Source organism: Chrysemys picta, chromosome 3, assembly GCF_011386835.1.
Source record: "Chrysemys picta bellii isolate R12L10 chromosome 3, ASM1138683v2, whole genome shotgun sequence".
Taxonomy (NCBI): Eukaryota; Metazoa; Chordata; order Testudines; family Emydidae; genus Chrysemys; species Chrysemys picta.
The window spans coordinates 53,282,091-53,305,830 of record NC_088793.1 but is presented as its reverse complement, the minus strand read 5'-3'; the positions used below and the strand labels follow the sequence as shown (position 1 = coordinate 53,305,830).

General features: G+C 40.1%; 1 protein-coding gene across 1 annotated transcript in view; it reads left to right on the top strand.

Annotated features, from left to right (window-relative positions):
- The window catches only part of LOC135982590 (protein eyes shut homolog), a 497,350-nt gene that overhangs the window by 163,420 nt on the left and 310,190 nt on the right, over window positions 1-23,740 (top strand). Inside the window, exon 10 of the mRNA XM_065589961.1 lies at window positions 19,382-19,503. Coding sequence (XP_065446033.1) covers window positions 19,382-19,503 — 122 coding nt within the window. The remainder of the gene's footprint in view (window positions 1-19,381; window positions 19,504-23,740) is intronic.

Below are 23,740 nucleotides of genomic sequence, written 5' to 3'. Positions count from 1 at the left end.
TTTGCCCTAGACTGGAGAGGTATAACCAAGCCACTTAACTCATACTTTAAATAAATAAATATTTTAGTATTCTAAGACACCATTCAAGGTGAACTATTTACACTAAACAATCTGTTCCACTTTGTATTTAGTTGACACTATGGGTACCTTTCCCAGACCTGAAGAGAAGTTCTGTGTTGTTCAAACGCATCTCTCTTTGAGTAACAGAAGCTGTTGCAATAAAAGATGTGACCATCTTGTGTCTCTAATATTAAGGGGCCAACATGGCTACAACACTACAAACAAGTATTAAATAAAGCTTTTATTGTGAAGTATCTCATATTCCCTTTCACTTAGGGGAGCCCCTGCTTAGAAGTATTTTAAGATAGTAATTATCCTTTTATGGGATTACTTTTATCTACCTTTTTGGTTACAGACTCACAGGAATGTTAAAAAGGTTGAAGATGTCTGGCCAGCTCCGCCAAACTTCTGTTCTCGATTAAGAAAAAAAGAAAAGAGAGAATAAGGTGGAGAAGGAAATTAACACATGAGGAAAGTGGTGACAGCAGGAATCTTAGTGCCCCATGGATGTGATTCAGAATTGAGTCATTCATAATTGGAGTGACAATGTAATCAGTTCCCTCTCTCATGTCCAGTCTGGTCAGGATGCTTTTCAGGATCAGGATGATGGAGACCCAGTAATGTGTGGTGGATCCTGGAGTTTGTAGAGATGGTGAGGGTGGCATCCATCATGGTCGAGCTGCCTCCTTCTAGAGCCCATGTGTTCTCCTGCGCCCATTTAGTGTCCCCCACATAAACCATGTCCAAGAAGAGGTGGCAACCTCATCCTATCAACCAATCAAAACGCATTTCAGTGATCTCGGGTATAAACAGTTCCTCATATTTCTAGAATCTTTCAGCTTGTTGTTACATTAACTAGTGACTTTACACAGAGCCTTCAAGACCTCTTAGCACAGTTTGAGTTAGACAATCCAGTTTGTAGCAGTTTATTTTTCCCCAACTTTTGCCAGACTGAGTTAGAGTTCCATCACTTTTTAACAGACCCAGCCAGCAATGCCAATTGTTATGCCATGCATAGTGGTTGTGAATTACTTCTTGCCTCCATGAAAATCATCTTCCATTCAGAAATACGAGATTTTATCACCTTGTAATGGCAGATGTCACCAGGTGGCACTGTTGCATATAGTTTTCCACATTCCTTTTCTTAGTATGAGAAGCAAATGTTAAATCTTGACATGCATAATGGTGGTCATAATGAACTATATAGCCATTTTTAAAATTGAGCTACTTAGCTAAATGGCAAGCAGTTGCTTCAACTTGTGGACATACTGGCTACATTTTCACACCTAAGTGCCTAAAGTTAGAATCTGTATTAATATTTAACACTCCCAACCCTTATTTTATCATCTTTGAATATCATTCATGTAGGTACCTCAATATGAATTTAGGTGCCTAACTTTGGGTGTCTGGGTTTGAAAATATTGGCCTCGGTACATTAAGTGTGTGATAGGTGTTTTACAGGCCACATATTAATTTAACATATGAAAAGTTTTTATGCTTCTCAGTATTGTTTTGGGCTAAAATGTCATCAGAACTGGATGTCTAATAAGATTCCTTTGAGCCTGTAATGTGGCAAGAACAAAAAATTTTGCAGCATTTCTGTTGGGAGACCGAAGAAGTGCAGAGACATGGCATTAGGAATAGCTGATACACTGGATTTGGTTCAGGTCTTAGGCCTGATTTCCACTTAACGACGTCCGCTTAACTTTTATGGAATCAGGAGCAGGAACAATTTGTGCTCCTGAGCACCGTAGCTAAACTAACCCGGTGTAGGCATTTGTCAACCCAACTACCACAACTTGGGGAGGTGGATTATCTATATAGATTGGAAAAAAAATCCTTCTGTTGCTGTGGGAAGCATCTGTGTTGCAGCATTACAACAATGGTACAGTGGCAATGGTACAAGCTAGCTCTTGTTGTATGAGAAACAGGTCATCTGTACAATACTTTTACTACTACTTCCTGCATCATGTTAAACATCTGATTGTGGCAATGCCAGACATAGGAATTTTGAAGTGATGTTCTAAGATTGATACTTCAATAGCGAGAATGTTCTTCCAGATTATCACAGAGCTTTTGTCTGAGACCTGGGAACAAACTGAAAGCTTTGGTCGGGCTTCTGGGAGCACTGAATTCTTGGGTGTATTCCTGCTTACCTGAAATTTGTTTGACTTTTAACTATTCATTGAACAACTGAGATAAAGGTCAAACAAGATATACCGATCAAAGGCTGATATTCAAAATGTCCTTTGTATTTCAACTAGTTATTTGGTTTATTTTGCACATATAGCTTAAGGACACTGTTTTTCATTACTTTTCCTTTGCTATTCAGTAACTGTCACCTTGAAGCTGACATCTTTGACATATTTCCTGGGTAGCCATCTAGGAGAAAAAAGGGGAGAAGAGCATAAATAGAATAAATCTTAAAGCTCAAAAACAGAGAAAAAAACTCAACAGTAGTCAATCATTAATTAGAATGTCAGATTTCAAACTGCAATGTCGATTAATAGGACATAAAGGTAAACCTTATGTATCTGTGTTAAACCCATCTGAATATTTTATTCGGAATTGTATTCCTGATATAACAAAATCCACTAACAAAATTCTGCTCATTACAAAAAGTGTGGTGCTTCAAAAGAAATGTCATTCTAAAATTTGAGGAGCAAGTTTTAAACATTTTTCATTTCTTCTATAGCTGTTGTGACAAAGTTCCTCCTCTATCTTGGTGGGTCCTGCGCTTATTAGCGGATTTTCTTGCCTCAGAGATTCACCATGTGGGTTGGGGAACAGCCCAGAGACCTTCCCCTCTGGAAGAACCCACAGTCCAGGACAATTGGGAGGTTTGGGGGGAACCCGGGCCCGCCCTCTACTCCGGGTTCCAGCCCAGGGCTCTGTGGATGCAGCTGTCTATAGTGCCTCCTGTAACAGCTGCATAACAGCTATGACTCCCTGGGCTACTTTCCCATGACCTCCTCCAAACACCTTCCTTATTCTCACCACAGGACCTTCCTACTGGTGTCTGATAACGCTTGTACTCCTCAGTCCTCCAGCAGCACACTCTCTCAGCTCCTTGCACCTCTTGCTTCCAGCTCTTCACACTCGTACCACAAACTGAAGTGAGCTCCTTTTAAAACCCAGGTGCCCTGATTAGCCTGCCTTAATTGATTCTAAAAGCTTCTTCTTAATTGGCTCCAGGTGTCCTAATTAGCCTGCCTGCCTTAACTGGTTCTAGCAGGTTCCTGATTACTCTAGTGCAGCCCCTGCTCTGGTCACTCAGGGAACAGAAAACTAGTCATCCAGTGACCAGTATATTTGCCCCCACTGGTCTGGGTCTGTCACACTGTGTTTTCTGGTTGTTCTTAATTGTTTCCTGTGGTCTTTTTAATGCCCTTATTTAGCACAAGCTTAAAAATGTTTATTATTGTAAAACTGTTATGACTTTTGAATGCCATTACTTTGAAGCTATATTTCCCTTTAATTAGTATTTTTTCCATCTTAATCAAATACCATAAACTCTTGCATATTCAACTTCCTAGAGAATTAAATATTCCTCTAAATTCTTTCCTGAATAACACACATTATCCCATTTTGCATTTTCAAATAGAAGCATCACTCCTTCAACCGTCAACATCTCTCTAAATAAAACACACTCAAACAATGATCAGAAAAAAGCCTACTGTGGTCCCAAGAGCCATAGATTACTGCTTCTGTAGCTTTTTCCCTTTAACAAACTTAGTGCTTATGAAATGTTCTACACTGAGAACCCAGAAAACTGAAGCGCTCTTTTCACAGAATTCATATAGCATTAGTAGCCATGTCGCGTTGTTGACATGTCTCAATCATATTAAGTGTGAATCATCTCAGGGGAGTATTGGGTTTCCCTGTACTAATCATTGGTTTTCCTGTACTAACATCTTCTAAAATAGGTCCCAAGCTTGATTGGAGTCTCTGGGTACAATTATAATACAAATAGAAATATTATTCTTTAAATTAATATACTGAGAACTCAAAATATACTGTAATTAGAGTGGTGGGTATGAAACACCTCTGAATTTGAGATCCAAATTATTTTAGATTGGACATGCACACAAAGTGGATGCTTTTGAAAATGTAAGTCTTGTTTTGTTTTGAGGGAAGAAGGTCAATGGAAAAATCATTGAGCCCTATGCATATGCTTAATAACCATAATTAATATATGCAGATGAAGCTAAATGTTCCCCTGCAAAACAAAACTAAACTCATTAAAATTGATCAAATTTTGGCTATATTAGCTGATTTTAAATGTGCTGTATCTTCTTAATTTAGCTAGTAAATGATCTAGAGGCTGGAGAGATCAGCTAATTAAAAATGTTCGCTATTTCACCCATCAACCTTTCTGAAGCTTTGAATAAATGAAAGTTTATTTTTGATAATTAATTAACATATAATATGTAATAAATTTATAATTATTTTGGGTGCATAAATATATAACTAGATTTAATAAAAGAGAAAGGAACATACCATTAGAATGTTCAACTTACCTTGGCTGGAGGAAAGATGTATAAATAAGAACTGGGATTAAATGAGTGTTTGAACATCCATAATATTATCTGAGCTTCTGTAAATGGGTATTGACATGAACAAAGGTCATTTAACTTCTAAAATTGTGTGGAATTCTTAGTGTCTTCTATTTGATGTGCACCAAATACATAGGCTCTGTGACCCATATTGGAGAAGCACAAATAAGAAAAACAACAAAATACTTTACATTTTAGGGTGAAGTGAGTATTTGCAGCTAATCATTCCAACCATAAATGTTAGCAACACATTTTAGTGATGAAATTCTAGAATTTTAAAGAAGTGATTTTTTAAGTGAACAGTTTAATTCTTTCAACAGTGATAACAAATTAGACGTTATCTTGACTTTTCTGCACTGCTAAACTCATCTTCAGTATCCAGTACCTACTCTATCACTTACCTTTGGAGTCCCACATCTTTCACTGTTGCTTCTGATGTATTTCTGATCTAAAAAGAAAGTCTCATACCTCTCTAACTCATTCATTGAATGCTATAATATCCATGTCAGTTCTTTCAAAAAGTGTTCCTTTTCTCCCAGCCAGGCCATCTGGTATGACCTGTGTTCCTATGTCTGACTGCCAAACTAAAGATGAGGATTCAGTAACTTGAGGGGTGGGAAGGCACAGAAGGAATGCAGGCCAAGATATGGAGGGGGAGATGGGTTAATTTGGGATTTCCTCCATCATTCACTCAAGAAATCTTCCTTCCTCCCTGGCACAGAGGTCCCTTGCAAAATCTTTGGAAATTAGCCAGTTCTCAATTGAAGAAAAGCCCATTTCCTTATGGTAAATGAAGTATCAAGCAAGAGTACAAGCAAGTCCATTTTTTTTATATCCAAGCAGAGAATAGGTAAATAATTTAATACTGCAAGAGTGCTATTCATCCTGTTTTCTAGGACATCTTTCTATGCAGCTCTTCCTGACAACATGATTTCTGAAGAAAACTTTACATTAAGATTTTAGGATAGCTGAAGATGAAGAGGTTCTCTGATGTTTTTTACAAGCTGCTAAATTTATCTGTGGTGTTATTGAACCCTGACTTCACCTTGTCATAGTAATGAAAAATTGGCATTTTAATCTGGCCTTTTCATTTATTGAATCAGTTTATTCATCTAGATTACTGCTAAAAGCAATTCCCATTTAAAAGAAGATCCTTAAAGTTTTGATCCACAGAAAATGCCATCAGAAAGAACAAAATGTGACACAATTGATGTTAGAAACTCAGTGAGATTTAAAACTGTTTAATATATACAGTATATTGTCTTGGACTCTCATTTCTGTGGTACTGTCACAGGCTGGATAGCACTCTAAGGCAATCTGGGGTCAGCGTTGCCTGTGACTTAGCAATTACCTTTCAGTCTTGTCAGTTTTCTAGCCACTTGGGGTATGTCTATACAGCACACTAAACCTGGACTCTGACTCAGGCGTAAGCCTGAGGCCTGCTTCCATCCACACAGAAATCAGTCTGTCTCGGGTCAGGAATGCTTCTGGACTTAGATCCATACACACTGCTAGGGCAGTGGGTAAGAGCCTGAATCCTACTGTGACACAAGTCAAAGCCCAGGCACTTTGCAGGTGGACGCAGCTGAAGTCTGGGTCACTGGACTCTGGTCTGGAGAGTCCACCAATACAATCCCACAATTTCCTGCAGCTGTGCTTCCTAGCCCTGCCATCTGCCAAAGCTTCCCACTTGCCTCCCAGAAACCAGAAGCCACCTTCTGGTTCAAGTGTAGCTGCTTGTCATTTAACCCTTCATTTCCATGCCAGCTGTTCAACTGGAAACATAGTTAGCCCTCCTGTGTATTAACTAGGCCAACACTCCTGCATCAAGTGCACTGCTAACTGGCCAGAGGAACAAAGCTGGATCTGGTTGGCCTCTGGTGTGAGGTGAGCAAGATGTTCAGCTTCAGCAAGAGCACACACAGTGATGGTGTTGACAAAGCTATGTCCAAGGGCAGGCAGTATTGGGGATCAACCAGACAGCAGAATAATGCAGAGAGAGAATCAAGTGACTGAAGACAGACTACCATAAAGTCAAAGTTTCTAACTGCACCTTTGAGAACTCCCCATCTTCCTGTCTCTTTTATTAGAAATTCAACTAGGTCATGGGAACTGTAGTGAGCACTGAGCCCAAAGTTCTGTACAATGCTATGCTGAGTGGGGATGGCACCCTTATAATGCCCCCTCCACCATCACAGGGACCACTGGAGCAGAGTCAGCAGCTGGATAAAGGGCAAGAAATGACCCTGGTGCTGTGCATGTCCTGGTACTTGTAGACACAAAATGTCTGTGATAATGTGTTTGTGATCTTAAACCCCCGCAAAGCACAGGAGGGATGCCATGCCAGTTCAGAAGCAGGTCACTATCTCCATCTGAAAGCTGACTACCCCAAACTGCTACAAGTCCATAGCTACACAGCTTGGAATTGGCAATTCATCTGTAGGGGTTGTGGCAGAGATTTGTGAGGTTCAGAATCTACTCAAAGGCGGTGGGTATTCCAACTGTTCCTAAATTAATTGCTAGCTTTGAGAGAATGGGCTTTTCAAATTGTGCAAGGGTCATTGATTGGACTTTTATGCCTATAGTTTGCCCTCTGCAAGGAGCACATGAGTACATAAAATCACAGGGGCAGATTCATCAACACTAATGTGGGTTGCACTGACAAGGTGCATGATACCAAGTTGTTTCAGAGAGCAGGACTTTACCTTCATGGTGAACTTGGGACATTACTCCAACCAAATTACATTATTCAAATGGAATCACTGTTCCACTGTTATTCTAGGGAACCCCATTTGCCCCCTTTTGCCATGGCTTATGAAACAATACCCTGATTTCAGATAATCTGGCAAAAGAAGTTTCAACTATATACTCAGTTGATGTATAATGGTGGCAAAATGTGCAGTTGGCAAATTGAAATCCCATTGGTGCTGCCTTCAAAACTGTTTGGATGCCAGTGTTGTCAGTACAATCTGTATTATTGTGACATGTGGTGTTCTGCAAAATGTCTGAGAGGAGATAAGTGAACCTTTTTGCCAGGAGTACACTCAAGACAGTGCTGAATTTCTGAACCATTATACACAGCTAAACAACACACCTGTCACGACTAGTACTGGAACTACACATGCAACGGAAATCAGGAATGCTTTGTGCAATCACTTAGAGTTTTCACAGTCTCATGCCTGAAGGGGAATGCAATGGTATTTGAAGTTGTGTTGTGGGTGAATGGGTGTGGGGCAGCTGTGGGGTCTCTTTAAAGCACTTCTGGTCAACTCCCACGGGACGGATAGAAAAGTTCTCCTGCAACCCACTAGGAACTAAGCCCAAAAGCAGTTACAGCTGGCAAGGGTGCTAGGCGGAAGCTGTTAACCAAAGAGGCTGTGCTGCTGGAGCGGCTACAGCACATCCTCGGTACTTACTCAAAGCAGCTGTTTGGGGACAGCCCTGGGGAGCAATCCACTGCAGAACTGGCATCAGAGCAAGCACTGGCTTTAGGGACTGTGGGCAACTTGAGGAACCCTTTCTAATGCATGTGTATTTTTATAGAGTGTACTTGTATAACATGCTGTGGGAATATTTTGTTTTGGTATGGAAGAAGTTTGGGTGATGTGTATGGGGGTCTAGTTTGGATGGTGGCCCCAGAATAAGGATGGGTTGCTCTGAAAATGGGTGGGAGAGAAGTATACCATTATGTATCTGAAGTCGGTCCAGGTACTCTGTGGCAGACCAGGTGCACCCAATTGGGCTGATAAAGGGGGTGGAACTGCACCTTGGCTATCACAAGCCAGGGGGCGTTTCAGTGAGGACAAGCTGGAAGGGAAGAGGATTAGCAGTCACAAAGAAATGGTAGAGGGAGAGTGAGTCAGTACTGCAAGAAGCAGGAGTAGCAGAACTGCCAGAGTCCCCTGGGAGGGGAGCCAGGGAGAGCCCGAGATATGAAGGGTGAGCTGTGGACCTGTTTTGTTTAAGTTGGATAATAAAAAAGCTCAAAGAGACTGTGGCTGGAGAAATGAGTCATTTGGCAGCTGGGCAGAAGCCCTGACTTATCACAGGTATTCAGATACGCAGGATATGATTATGGCAATTACTGCTGATTGAAAATGTTCCATCAACAATTTTTCAATGGAAAATTGTGTTTTTGACAAAATGATTTTTTTTCACCAAAAGTGTGTGCTTTCTGCATAACATTTCTGTATCTCATCAAAAAATAAAAATAGTTCAATTCAAAATGGTGCCTCACAGAAGTTGTAGCTTGGATACCTTCTCCCCCTCTAAGGGTTGGGCTCTCTCAATCCGTACCACATCCAGAGACTCCTAGGGCACACCCTCTCCCTTCCCTAAGAGCATGCTTCATGGGAGACATAGTCGGGCTCGGGAGCCCGAACCATAGAGGAAAATGGGAGCATAAGGCATCTGAACTACAATTTCCATGAGGCATGAATGTAGGCTTATAACTGAAATATTTCAGATTTTGGCTTAAATATTTCTGTTTTCAGGCAAAATATTTCATTTTTTGATATTTTGTCAAAAAGTCAAAATTTTCTATGTGAATTGTTGAAGCAAACAAAAAATATAGTGTGTTATTGAAAAGTTCTGTGTGTGGTGTGGGGTCGGGGGGAGACCAAACCTATATTCTGACCAGCACAAATTAGGTTCTAATCATAGGGACAAATATTGCCTTTACTTCCACCCACTGACATCAATGAGCCTACACGTGTAACTGAAGTCAGAACTTGAACCCATATTAGTAAGGCAATAGAGTTGTTTTTAACTTATATCTTCAGAAGCATAGGTGTGAAGATTTAATGTATTCGTAATTTGGATTCTTGTTGTGTGTGATGAATCTTTTGTGTTGTAGTTTCTGTTTGCCAGATGTTCAGCTGCCATTTTCCAGTAACACAGGTTTGCAAATGAAGAATTACTCTTTTTTTAATGTTGTCAAAGAGGGAAAATATGCTAATATTATGAAATTAAACTTTCTTACCAGCTACATAGTTAATTGGATGAAGATACACAAGTGTGCATGTGAGGTTTTAGGTATGTATATGGGAGATAGAACTGGTGACAATGTTTGATCCTTGCTACATTAGATTAAGTCATTTGCCTACATTAAGCAAAGCTGTTGTTCTCATAATTGCAATGCAAAACTACTGTGCTATGCATATTGTACACTAAAGGCTATAGTCTCTGTGAAATAATTTTGCTATTTTTCACCTGCTGCAGAGGACAATTATCTTGTTCCTTTGAGGCCATTAAAAAGTGCTGATTTGCAGATACACAGTTATCACTCCATTTAACTTAACCATGGTGCAGTGTGCATTATATTTATTTTTTGCATATAGCTGCAAAAATAAAAGGAGGTAGAAATATAGAAATAGCTATAAAACCATCCTTTCTCTTCCTGAAGTCTTGTGCCTCATTCACTACACACCTTCTAATATCTGCAACAAATGAAGTAAGCGTCCTTCAGACAACAGTCTCCTTCACTACATAACTCTGATTCATCTCCACAACAAGTCTATCCTGTGCTGTGAATAAGATAGGGCTCCTGTGGGGAAAAAAAGTATGCAATCATGTAATTATAGACTATATCATAATGCATGTGCACAAAGGGGCTGCTTTAAGGTTGCAACAGAACTCAGTTAATTTTGGTATGTTACTGACTGTGGAAGCCCTATAGCACACTGAGTTTGACTACAAGAAAATGCTCTCCTTTGCAAAGAGACCGATGACCATATCTAGTGCTTAATTTGTAATGAAAGAGGTGTTGGGGCTCAAGTAATTAGGTGCAGAGGTTAAAGATTTTTTTGTTGGTTGGTTGGCTTTTGGTTTTTTTACTGTCATAACTGACATGCCAAGCCCAGAGCTTCTGGAACTATGAACTGCCAAGCAGCGAGGTGCCGGGGCTCAGCCCTGGCAAACCCTGGCACAAATTAAGCACTGGACATATCTAATAGTGGATTAGAAAAGGAAGTATCCTTTTGAGAATCATCTTGGGGACAGAGGGAGAGAAAAGGAAAGGAGGCAAGGATGTACTGGGGATCAAAATATTCTGGGAAATACTTGGAAGCTGAAGAGAGTCAATGGGGAGACAGGAAAGATCTGGCTGTGAAGGTGAAAGAGAGACCAAGAAAGGAAATCCAGAGGCAGAAGACCTAAAATGGTTGAGAGTTCAAATAATTTTTCCTATACATAATAGGATATACCTGTGACAATAGCTGCATATTTTCTTCTTTTAAACAGTCTATACAGTATTGTCATTTATAAAAGAAAGATTTAGGGTCTCCACAATCAATCTTTTCATAGTTCTGCTAGTCTTAATTTTCTGTCTTTTTATTTCTGAATTTTATATCAATTATCTCCACTTGATGGATTGGCCCATAGTGGTTAGCAACTCTACCCAGAATTTAAATATAGAGTTGTTTCTTCTATAGGTAATATTCAGGTCTTATGCACATTATCTTTTCAGTTTAAAAAGCCTGTTGTACATGACAGATCCAGAACATGAAAGATTATTTCTACATGAAAGATCATTTTATTCAGAGAAGTTGGAGTTTTTAAAAGTTCACTTCTGGCAGTCAGGGTCTATTGTAGGAAGGTGATTCATATATTTTTTTAACCAAAAATCAAAATGATTAACAGTTTAGAGGAGAACTTGAAAAAGTACCTGACTAAAGGAAAGCTTGAGGTGTTTTGGCTGGTCAGAATGACAATTATTGTGCGCTATATATGCTGCTTGATTTCTCCTCTTCCTCCAAATGCAAAACAATCTGTTGTCTCCTTACTTTTGGCCAGCACATATGCTTTCACATATTTCTCTCTCATTTTGAAAAAGGAATTTAAAGAGTTGGATAGATGTACCATCAAGTCTGTCTGTCTTATTCTTTTCCTTTAGTTATATGTATGTAAGCAGATGGGGCCTTTTGACAATATTACAGTAAACGCTTTTTTATCTGGCATGTTGGAGGAATGGGGGGTGCTGGTAAATGAAAAATTCCAGTTAACTAAGAGAGGGAGTTTGGGTGTGGGAGATGGGGCATGGGAGGGGGTGTGGGGCACAGGCTCTGGGAGGGAGTTTGGATGCAGGAGGGGTTTTGGGGTGCCAGATCCAGATGGTGCTCACCTCAGGTGGCTCCCCGCAAGCGATGACCTGTCCCTGCTGTTCCTAGGTGGAGGCACGACTAGGCAGCTCTGCGCGCTGCCTCAGTCCGCAGGTGACACCCACACAGCTCTCATTGGCCACAGTTCCCATCCAATGGGAACTGCGGAGCCAGTGCTCGGGGCAGGATGGGGGCAGCACATAGAGCCACCTAGTTGTGCCTCCACCTAGGAGCAGCAGGGACAGGTCACCGCTTGTGGGGAGCTGCCCGAGGCAAGCGCTACCGGAATACGGCACGCTGAAATCCTTCTTATACCCCAATCTCCTGCCCTGACCCCCCTTCCTGTACACAAACTCAGTCCCAGATCCTGTGCCCCAGCCCCACGCCCCCTCCTGCACTCTGAACCCCTCATGGCCATTCCTTCATCTAGGAGCAGCCGGCCCCATGTTGCCGCTTCCGGGGAGCCAGGCGGAGCCAGGTAGGGAGCCTGCTGGCCCCATGCCAACTGGACAATAAACTGGACTTTCAATGAAGATCAGAAATGCTGGTTTATAGAGCTTTCCGGTTGGTAAAGTGCCAGATAACACAGCTTCTACTGTATTGTGACAGAAAGATGATTTTAAAATTTCCAGTTATCAAAACTACTTCAGCCAGAAAAAATATTGGGAATTCAGACCTTTCCAATGGGCCACATTTTGTAATTCTTAGTCAAGTTTTCATTACTTACTCAGTCATCTCCTCAGATAAATTCTAAGAAAAAGCCTAAGCACCCCATTGGTTCACTTAAACCTAATCTGAGGCTTTAAAATAAGACTTACATAGTGCAAGGGACTAGGGCTGGTCCCTTGAACAGGGGATACTTTCCACCCTTATACTTGTACAAACCTGTTGCAACAATGGGACTTCAATGAAATTTTTGCATGAGCAAGGACTGAGAAAAGATTTCGAAGTGTGTTCAAATATGAACAGATTTACTAAATTTACAAATATACTATCATCCTCATTTGAGTTATATATATTATAAACTTGCATATTTTTGTTGAAATTGTTTGAAATAACTCAATGAAACTTACAAAGAGAGCATACAAAAAGAACTAAAACCCCAGTGTCTGCCATGTGTTTACAATTATAATTATATATAATGTATATACAAGTGTGTACATGTGCATGCACAAATAGATTGCATCAGAACAGAGTTTTTTAAATCTGTATAGCAAGGTACCAGCCACAAATTCGGTAACTACAAAAGAGTCTGAAAGATTATTATAGACAGAGCTGATAGCTCCACCTATTTATAATGTTACTTGAGCATTTTCTTCCTTTCACATTCCCCCATAAAAGTCTCTGAAGGCCAACAAGGAACAAAGGTTTAGCAGCCACTGCCATTCTAAAACACGGCTAATGGGTTATTTTTCTGCAATCACAGTGCTAGCATCTGATGAATCACATAGAGTATTGAAGATTTTCCAAATACCTATGTATGGGAAAAACTAATCCAAATTTAAACATGAAAAGGGTTAGATGGCACAATAGGTAATCACCCTTTGAATTTAGGGGCTAGGGTGACCAGATAGCAAGTGGAAAATATCAGGATAGGGGATGGGGGATAATAGGCACCCATACAAGACAAAGCCCTGAATATCATGACTGTCCATATAAAATTGGGACATCTGCTCACCCTATTAGAGGCCTAGTTTTAAAGGGCAAAGCAGCTAAATAAATGTGACATTCTCATTCTAGTGGACATTTTGTCCTTCTAGACTACCACACAATTTTCAAAAATTCTACACATCTTCCAGTCACCTTTTTTAAGAGGCTCAAGAAATATCACAATTTATATGGAATAGAAGGAATGTGTAGGGAAGCTTGAACGATCACCTACCTCCATTTTGCCGACTCTCCGGTGCCATTATTTCAATTGAAGTAGGATGATCTCTCAAGAAGACAGTCTGAGCTTTTAGTTGTGGTTCAGCATGTGGCTATCTTTCCTACTTTTCCATTTCATGATTATTCATCCCATGTGAATTTGAATCTCATATAAACAAAATTAAATTTGTATTGTAAACCAACAAAAGCCAGGAACTTCAGGGAACCAAGTTTAATGATGAATTACTGAGCTTTTGTTGGTTATTATCAAAACTAAAACACTTCAATGTATTCTTTCGTTGCACTTATTTAACATTTTGCATGTTTGACACAATCTCCCTGAATAATGGTGATTTATCTGCACCTTCCACAAAGAAAGGTGCCTAATATTCAAATATGTTTTTGTAAAACTGGTGGCTTGCAAATCAGTTTGTTTTCAATTTGCCAGGCTATGCTTGAGATATTTCCTGGACTCTTAACTATTGGGATAGATGGTTCATAACTATGCTAGTACTATTAGATATTTAGACCATGTAATATACAATTGTCTTGTAATACTTAGGTATTTGTGTAAGACTATTAGAATCTCTAGAATTGGTCTAGTGTGACTACAAACAATATGCATTTTAGTAAGGGTGCATGTGAATGTATACATTTAGGAACAAAGAACGTAGGCCTTACTCACAGGATGTGGGACTCTATCCTGGGAAGCAGTGACTCTGAAAAAGACTTGGGGGTTCAAGTGGATAATCAGTTGAACATGAGTTCCCAGTGTGATGCTCAGTGTAAAAGGGATAATGTGATCCATGTACGCATAAATAGAGGAATCTTGAGTAGGAGTAAAGAGGTTTATTTTACCTCTGTATTTGACACTAGTGGGAGAAGTGCTGGAATATCCAGTTCTGTGCCCACAATTCAAGAAGGGTGTTGATAAATTGGAGAGGGTTCAGAGAAGAGCCATGAGAATGATTAAAGGATTAGAAACCATTTGTTACAATTAGACAGACTCAAGCTCAATCTATTTAGCTGAACAAAGAGCAGTTTATGAGGGGACTTGATTATAGTATATAAGTATTATACCTGGTTCAAGCCTTACACAGCATTCCTGCTTATAGCATTGCTTCTCCCTGTCTCCTTCTTCAGAGAACACCAGCCAAAGGGAAAGTATTTTTTTCCCATTTTAAAAAGTTCTAGCCTTCCCATTGGCTCTTTTGGTCAGGTGCCCACTTCTTTTCTTTTACCTGTGGGCTTGTTAACCCTTTAAAGGTAAAGCAAGCAGAGAACAGCTACCAAGAGGGATTTAACAGCTAACTGGCTGGCTGGGTGTCCATCAAAGGGAGCTACCTCACCACTTTATTTATCACATGTGATAAATACCCAATTTTGTTATTTTAGGCAGTACTTTGTACTCTAGTTAGGTTCCTAGAGTGAAATCCTGGCACCTCAGAGCTAGAATTTTATCCCTAAAGTGCTATTTTAGGAAAGGCTCTTTCTTCTTGTTTCAGGTCAGATGTTCTTGTTATTATACAGGTATTCAGACACAATGGTCAAGATCAGGGATGGCCAACCTGTGGCTCTGGAGCCACATGTGGCTCTTCAGAGATTAATATGCGGCTCCTTGTATAGGCACCAACTCCGGGGCTGGAGCTACAGGCGCCAACTTTCCAATGTGCCGGGAGGTGCTCACTGCTCAGCCCCTGGCTCTGCCACAGGCTCTGCCCCCACTCCACCCCTTCCAACCCCCTCCCCCTCCCCTGCAGTGCCCTCATTCCTTCCCCTCCCCAGAGTCTCCTGCACACCATGAAACAGCTGATGGAGAGGGAAGGGGATGCGTTGATTGGCAGGGCTGCTGGTGGGTGGGAGGTGCTGGGAGTAGGGGAGGGGGAGCTGATGGGGGCGGGGCTGCTGGTGTATTACTGTGGCTCTTTGGCAATGTACATTAGTAAATTCTGACTCCACTAGAGCACTAGACTAGCTTTTTCTGTTTTTAAGAGCAAGTAGAAGAATTCTGTTTAGTTCAGCCTATCGCTTTGCTGCATTGATATTTTTTCATTGTTGTTTGTTTACGGTAGCACAACCTGATAAGATGACCTTATGAACAGTATTATAATGAGAGGTGGGTGTCATTTTGGGAACAAAATATTTCTAGAAAAATACACACGTGGTGACACCAAGACATTTTGCAACTTTATGTCCGTTTCAGCAATTTGTTCATTTAACAACCTTCCCTTTTCCACTGTGTTCTCAGCCTTTCTGGACAAAATCCAGGAAGCCTATTATTTTATTGAGAAACACCAGTGCAATGTATTTGAGGGACACAGCAGACGCTTCCCAGGGAAATGTGACAAGTCATATGGGAGAAGCTCCAGGCCATGTTTGACTTAGGAATCATAGAAGAACCAACCAAAGAATGCAGGGGCCCCATGTGCTTGTACCTAAGCCAGATGGTACAACATGGTTTTTGTATTGATTTCTGAAAGGTAAATATCATCTCTAAATTTGATGCCTATCCCATGCTGAGAGCAGGTGAGTGGCTGGAGTGACTGGAGGCCACTTGGTACTTCTCCACCCTTGATCTCATGAAAGATTACTGGCAAATTCCATTAACAGAATCTTGTGAAAAGATAGCCTTTTCCACTGCCTTTGGGCTGTACCAGTTCTGAATGATGCTGTTTGGCCTACATGGCAGTGACTCTTCAGAGACTTGAGGCCAGAGGGACTATTGGGCTTGGACCAGGACCATCAAGTATATGTGAGGGCCTGGTACTGCTGGGTGAAAACCCTGGTTTATCTCAAAAGTGGTGAGACCAAAATGACCTATTGGAGGGTCAAGTCACAAGGCAAAAGGGGCAGACATGGGCGGTAGGCCTACAGAGCAAAACCCTTCAATGTCACTCCTTGCCCCAAGGCTGGTGAGTTACTTTCTCACAAATGCCTAATGTGAGACGCCTAAGGGCTAATTTGTAGACATGCTGTGCACATCCATCTGTGACTGAAGTCAAATTGGAGGTGTTATTTGTACATGGAAAAGTGCTATTAAAATGAGAAGTACTCTTAAAAAAATCAAGCCAAGACAATTCGTTGAAACATTGGGCAATATTGGCAGTAATGTCTCTGTGCTTCAGATGTGGAACTGAGGCAGAGAGAGATTAGCCAAAATTGTCAAAAGTGTCAATTGTGTTTTTTGCAGGAGTTGTCATATTATGGTAAAAACATTTTTCTCTTGAGTTTTGCATTACAACCCTACCATGGTCAAAAGTGAAATGTCAAATGAGAAATGTCCTATGGCTGATAGATGTTAACAATACATATATGTGCTTAGTAATTATTAAAGATAACCCCCCTGATTCTTAAACTCAGTTACTGGCTCCCTCATATTATTTTTGACAATCTGTTTAACCTGTCCTAGAAGAGTTAGTTGGAAAGTCAAGAATAATGCTATCTTTAATGCCTGGAGTTTATGCACACCTGATCTGAGAGTAACTGTTCAGAAGCCTTGCACAGATTTCTTGATGTATTTGTGACTAATATTTTTTCATCCTTTGAGTTTGTGTTTTCAAAACATAGCATCTTTCTCTTAGTCGTAACAGTTGTTATGGCACTTATAAATATGCTGAGATGGGAAGGAATCTAAAGCAACCTTAAAAACATTAAAATATTTAAATGGCCAATGGGATGTGGGAACATAGATAATGGAAAACATTAACACATGTGATAAATAGAAGTGCAGGCTGTCCAAACAAATTTTATTCTTCCTTTGCTGTAGCAAAATCCCCTGAAAATTGTCTACCTCTATAGAGTTCTCTTGACCCATCAATCTCTCTCTTACGTAACAAAACAAAAAGCACGTCTCTAAAACTTTTTGACTCTTTATATTTATCTCTGTTTGCTGCTGCCCCCTTCACATCTACTATTTCCTACTTTTTCTAACATCCCCTGCCAAGTCTGCTTTCTCTTCTTATAGATTGAGGTTCTCACCTGATTATCAATACAGAGTTCAGGAGCACAATGCTAATAAACTGAATATCAGATACATTTTTTAAAAATCTGGAACTTATTTTTTCATAACTAGTAAGTATCCACCAGGAATAGAAATTTCACAACACATTCAGGAGATGGAAACAGGCCAAAACGACAAAGTATATGAGGGAAATCTCTTTTCTCTCCTCTCCTTTTGCTACTCCACTAATAATAGCAATAATTGCCTTAGTCCCAGGCAATCTCTTTGGCATATTGTCCACGTTTTAAAGCTCCTCATCACATACACAGGACTCACCAGCCATAGTATCTTTCATAGTTCCCAATCTGCTGTCCTGCAGTTGTGTGTCTGCTGCCCCATCTTGTTCAAGGTATGTGCATGAGGGAGTTGGATGGGCCCTGCAGACAATACTTCACTAAGTGTGTCTCAAAATCTATGGTTGCCCTTGATTAATAGCAGTAGACTATATACACAATAATATTTGAAGTTTTAGTTGATCAAAAGACAATTGCCATACTCATGCCTGGTAAGGTTTTAAGTGCAGTTACATCAGGTATGAATTCGACCCAACAACTGTCACTATTTTCTGATGGATTTGTTGTTAGAAACTTTACTACTTCTAAGACCTTTCCCCTCCCCTCTTTGTCAATCTATGATTTGTGTCTGTGGCTTCAATGAAATATGCAATCCTTTGAAGATGGAAAAATAATGTTGCCCAACCCAGATTTGTGAGAGTTTTAACCCAATGTTTTCACTTTGTGATTGCTCAGTTTAGATTTTTATAACTGGAGGAACAGATTACATAATCTTTTACTGTAAATACAAAAGTTAATCTCGTACATCTGAAGACCCAACTCACTGTTTAGCAAGCACTGAAATAATTCACAGTAGCCATCTTTGTCCTGGAAGTGTTTTCCTAACTTTTGGTAGAAAGAAGGGAAATTTTGCTAGAAGTAATCACCTTGCCAAAACAAGTGAGCTGAGCCTCTGGAGAAGAGAAGTGCTTGCACTGCAGCCCATCTCAAATTAATATTCAATTCAGCAGATGTTCTCAAGCTTTTTTCTTTCTATACAATGTAGGCAACAAAAATATACTTTATATATATAATATGATTTTCACTTTTATGGGACATTTCCACTTGCATACCGATGCCAATTAATAAATAACTGTGAAATGATGACCTAAAATTTGGGGTGGTTTATGCTTCAGTATAATTGCCTTACAGGTGAATGGAACTGCCCTGTGACGTCTGGCATTTAGAAATGAATATGCACAATGATTAAATATTTTATGCAGTTCAATCTGTGACAGATTCTGTATTCGTACCTCATGTTAATTATTATTTTTAATATTGGCATGAAAATGCTGGAAAGACTTATATTTTCACATTCTTTAGTCATTATCCAGTGTCTGGGCTATATACTTTAACTGTTTTCCTCATGCTAACCAGTTAGATGCTGCACAATTACTTTGCTAATGTGCCATTTAAGGTGTTGAGCCTGTTTGATAGATCTACATTACTCACACCTGCTCACATATGTGTACATGCTTTAGAATGTAATACTGACAGATAAAGCAAAATATATTTATTAAATAGTATAGCTTAGCTTACATATTATATGTAATCCTTTTTTCAGCTTGCTATCGGGCCAAAAGCATCATCATGTTTTTGATGCTTTGAAGTTTCAAAACTAGGAAACAGACTAATGCACTTGTTCAAAAACCAAGAAGGCACAACAGCCAGTAATTACTCCTATTACAAATGTACTCAACTAGATGAAAATTGACATTGAGATGATTTATTTTTCATAATTCATTACAGAGCTATCGGTGTGTCTGCCTGCCTGGATGGGAAGGAACATTTTGTGAATATGAATCCAATGAGTGTAACTCAGAACCATGCAAAAACAACGGCACCTGTACAGATCTATTCAATAGCTATAGGTAAGCATCTCCATTTTCCTCCCTAAATGATTAACTTTCTGCAATGACACACTAATACTCCCAGTTATTCATTTACACCTGTATTTGGTGAATTTAAAATTACTGCTCAGAGATGAACAGCAACTTCTGTTATGGATACAGTGCTACAAGTACTGACGTATTCATTTGAAATCAGCAGCAATAATGAATTGCAGATGGCAAGTGAAACAAATGAATCAATTCAAAACCCTTAGCAGGGAATCCAATCCGGAACTGCAGGTCATCAAAGAAAATATGGAATTTCTTTCTACCGTATGTGCCCCTTAACTGCAGGGGAAGTTTGGGGGATAGAGGCAGTGGGGGTGGGGCACGTTTATCCTAGGTAACATGGACAGGTCTGTGAGGTTATATCACTGCTACCACCTTGTGGATGAAGATGACAAAGTAATATTTTAGCCGTACCATTAGTTACAGCCAAAATAAGAGAGATGGTCAGGATCTGATGAAGAGAACAGTACTGTTTTTGAACAGAAAAATATGAATCAACCTCAAATCTTTATTTCAATCTAATCCAATGTATTTTTCAATTGTAAAATCCATCACTTGGCACTGTTAAAACAGTTGTTGCTTGCAATCAGTATTTGTTACTCACTGCTAAAGCCAGTGTTGGTTTCATTTTTCATGACATCAATACTAACATGGTCTTTCTAAAGCTGGATGTTAATTCAAACAGATATAGACTTGGATGCTGGAAAGTATACAACATAAGATAATTAATAGGTACAATTTTATTATTTATTGTACACTGACAATGTGTATGGCACATTGCATAAAATAGAAAGATGGACAGAAGGATTTTAAAATATTAAACAAACATGACAGTTCACACACATAGGTGTGAGTGTACAAAAGGAGATAGGTGCCCAAGTCCCTGCATTAGGCAACTAAATCCCAGTGTTGGATCACTACACTGCACAAACTCCTGCTGAAAACTGTAGGCACCTAAACTCAGGTCCTAAGTTATTGCAGTAAAAATTTCCTAGCCACCTATATTTCTGTCTCTGAGCATGCCTCTAGGTATCTGGACATCTGTCTCCCATCTAAACCCCAGAGAGATTCATAAATCAGGGGAAGATGGGTGTTTGGCTGCCTAAATTGAATCAAGGGCCTCATCCGGTAGGCACCCTCTGAACAAGCCTACTGGATCTGACCCCTCAGGCGACATCACACAAAACCTGTGTGTGTGTGTGTGTGTGTGTGTGTGTGTGTGTGTGTGTGTGTGTGTGTGTGTGTGTGTGTGTGTAGAGGGGCGATAAATAATTAGTCATTGGAGCAGGGGGACAAGATCCTGGGTGAGTGCTCTAACCACTAAGCTATAGAATCATTTTCATGCCTGTGTCATCTCTTGCTCTCTTTCTGGCCCAAATGACTTTTCAAGTGTCCACAATTCAACAGTTTCACCAGGAGAGATTGATAGCCCAGTGGGTAGGGAACTCACCTGAGAGGCAGCAGTTCAAACCATGACCAAGAAAGCTTGCACATTTGTTAAAAAAACTCTCTGATAATTTCTCTATATACTTAGGATAATTAAGATTTGTACCAAGTCTTTCACTGTCGAAATGAAATGATCCACAAATATTCCTGGAAGTGGAGCCTCTCATTTTTCTGATTCCATAGCTATTGACATGTCATTGCTGCTGACAGTGCAAAAGTTCATCAGCTAATTGATTACATAACCCGAGCACCTGCGCTTTTATAAAATACATATTAATAGTTGAGCATTTTAAAATAAGAACATTTACTAAATAAATAAACTTGAATCCTCTGGTTATTTTTAATTTCCTATACAAAAAAAAACCAACACCTATTCAGTTTATGGACCAAGGAAAATGATTTTTTTTTTACCCCATCCCTCCCCACCCCAATTTCAGTAGATGACAAAGGATAATTTCAAAAAGCCTGACATTTATTTGTTGTTTCCACTACTATGTCCTTCATTCTAATCCTCAGTAGATCATAAACTCTAAATTATGTGTCCAGGCTTTTACAGCAAGATGGATCCTTGAACAATTGCAAATACTATTTGAAAGTGATTCCAACTGTACCATCTTTTCTGAAATACCTCACATATTCTACCCAAATAACATCATATTCTAATATAGGCCTTTGGGTTCCCCTGGCCACAAAAACTTGCTAATAGGGAAAAATGAAAGTGAAAATGTCACATTCTGGGGTGCAATTCAGAACAGTCAGGAGTTGTCACTGTCTGTCCTGTAACCTTGGGTGCCTCACGATGCTTTGCTGTTGTAGCTTCCAACCTGGGCCTCTTACAACCTGCCTACCAGCATGCAGGTCACAACATGAATATCTTTGTGCTGGACATCCCTGGGTTAGCAGCTCAGACTGCAACAGTCTGTCTACAGCCCCACTCTGGCTTCTACCAGTCTTTGTTACTATTTGCAGGGTGAACCCAAAACACTCCCAGTCCTGAATTTTCCCAAAACCATGTGCTCTGCAATGTCCATCTCTTTCCTGGACAGTTCAGAGAAATAATATGGTGGATTTGTTCCTCAAAAGAGACAAACTCATCACAGTTTATTAACTTAACTTGATGTAAATATACTCTTGTTTTTAAACACAGAGCTGAGTTGATTTATGGTAAAAATAAATAAATGTTATTAATAAAATATACAAGTATTCAAGTATAAGAAATGAAGATAGAAAGAGTTATGAGTAAAAAAAAAAAAGTGTGTGATACAGGCTTTGATCCACATGGTTTCTCTCGCCAGTCATTCTTCACAACCATGGCTGATTTTTCCATCAATCAGGTCCTTCCACAAAAGGACAAGGTGATAGCTTCCCTTGTCATCTTAGGTGAAAGATTGTTACTTAGCAAGTTTCTCTCCCATATTCAGTTCCAGAGACTTCAAACTCCCTTGGTTGAAGAACCCATCTTTCTTAGCTTGCAAGAGCTCTGGTCTCTTGTGTCTTTCTAGTCTTTTTAGATGGATGCAAAAATGACTTCTGTCCTGCTTATATCTTCCAAAGTTCAATGAGCTTGTTTCCAGATGCAGGATGACCTAATTTTCTGCTTCCTTTCTTGTGGGCTTCCCACCCCCCTCTATGATTTCTGTGTTAATGGAGCTTCCATTGTTTCTGATTCTACCAGGCTTAATTTACATAGTAGACAGGCAGATAACTGTGAAATTCTCTCCTGTCTGGGCAGACTGTACAGCCTAATATCAATGAGTATCCATAATTGCTTACATGGTGTACACACATATGTTTCACAATTATATTAATCACCAGTATGTCATTAGCTTTCTGAAAAGTCCTCACTCTGTACACTCTCATAATACAGTAATATTGTGTACAATCAGTTGAATCAGTTGCTTATCTCTCGAGGTTGAGGACACCCCATTGCTCCTGTATTTATAGACCAATAAACCTTTGAAAGGATTTTTCTGAAAAGTAAAACCCAGACCAAGTTTCTCTCTCCTGCTGGGTGTAGATGCTATGCTATCTTCTCCTCCACTTGTTAGTGTGGGGTTTGCCTCCACCCTTTATTAGCTTGAGGAGTCTGTTTACTCCAGTGTTTCTCAAACTGGGGCCGCTGCTTGTGTAGGGAAAGCCCCTGGCAGGCCGGGCCGGTTTGTTTACCTGCCCCGTCCGCAGGTCCGGCCGATTGCGGCTCCCACTGGCTGCGGTTTGCCGCTGCAGGCCAATGGAAGCTGCTGGAAGCGGCGGCCAGTGCGTCCCTCGGCCCGCGCCGCTTCCTGCAGCTCCCATTGGCCTGGAGCAGCGAACCATGGCCAGTGGGAGCCACGATCGGCCGGACCTGTGGATGGGGCAGGTAAACAAACTGGCCTGGCCCGCCAAGGGCTTTCCCTACACAAGCAGCAGCCCCAGTTTGAGAAACGCTGGTTTACTGCTTATATGTAAATTGAGAAAAATACACTTTTCCTTGTTTAGAATAGACTTGTTCAACAGATCCTCCTGAAATGCCTGGCTTGGACACATTTTAATTATAATTCCAGTATATATTCGTACTTGTTAATATCAATCACGTACATACATCATGCAAGAATACTAAAGATCAGTGAGTTATTAGTTTTCAAATGGTACCTCACAAGGCATATTTTGTACAAAGATTATTACAATAGTGTGTAGGGTGTAAATATAGGGGTACTTAGTGTGACGAACATCTTCATCTGTTGTTGCAAAATAATGCACTGCTCCATCTCCTAGGTGAGGTGGT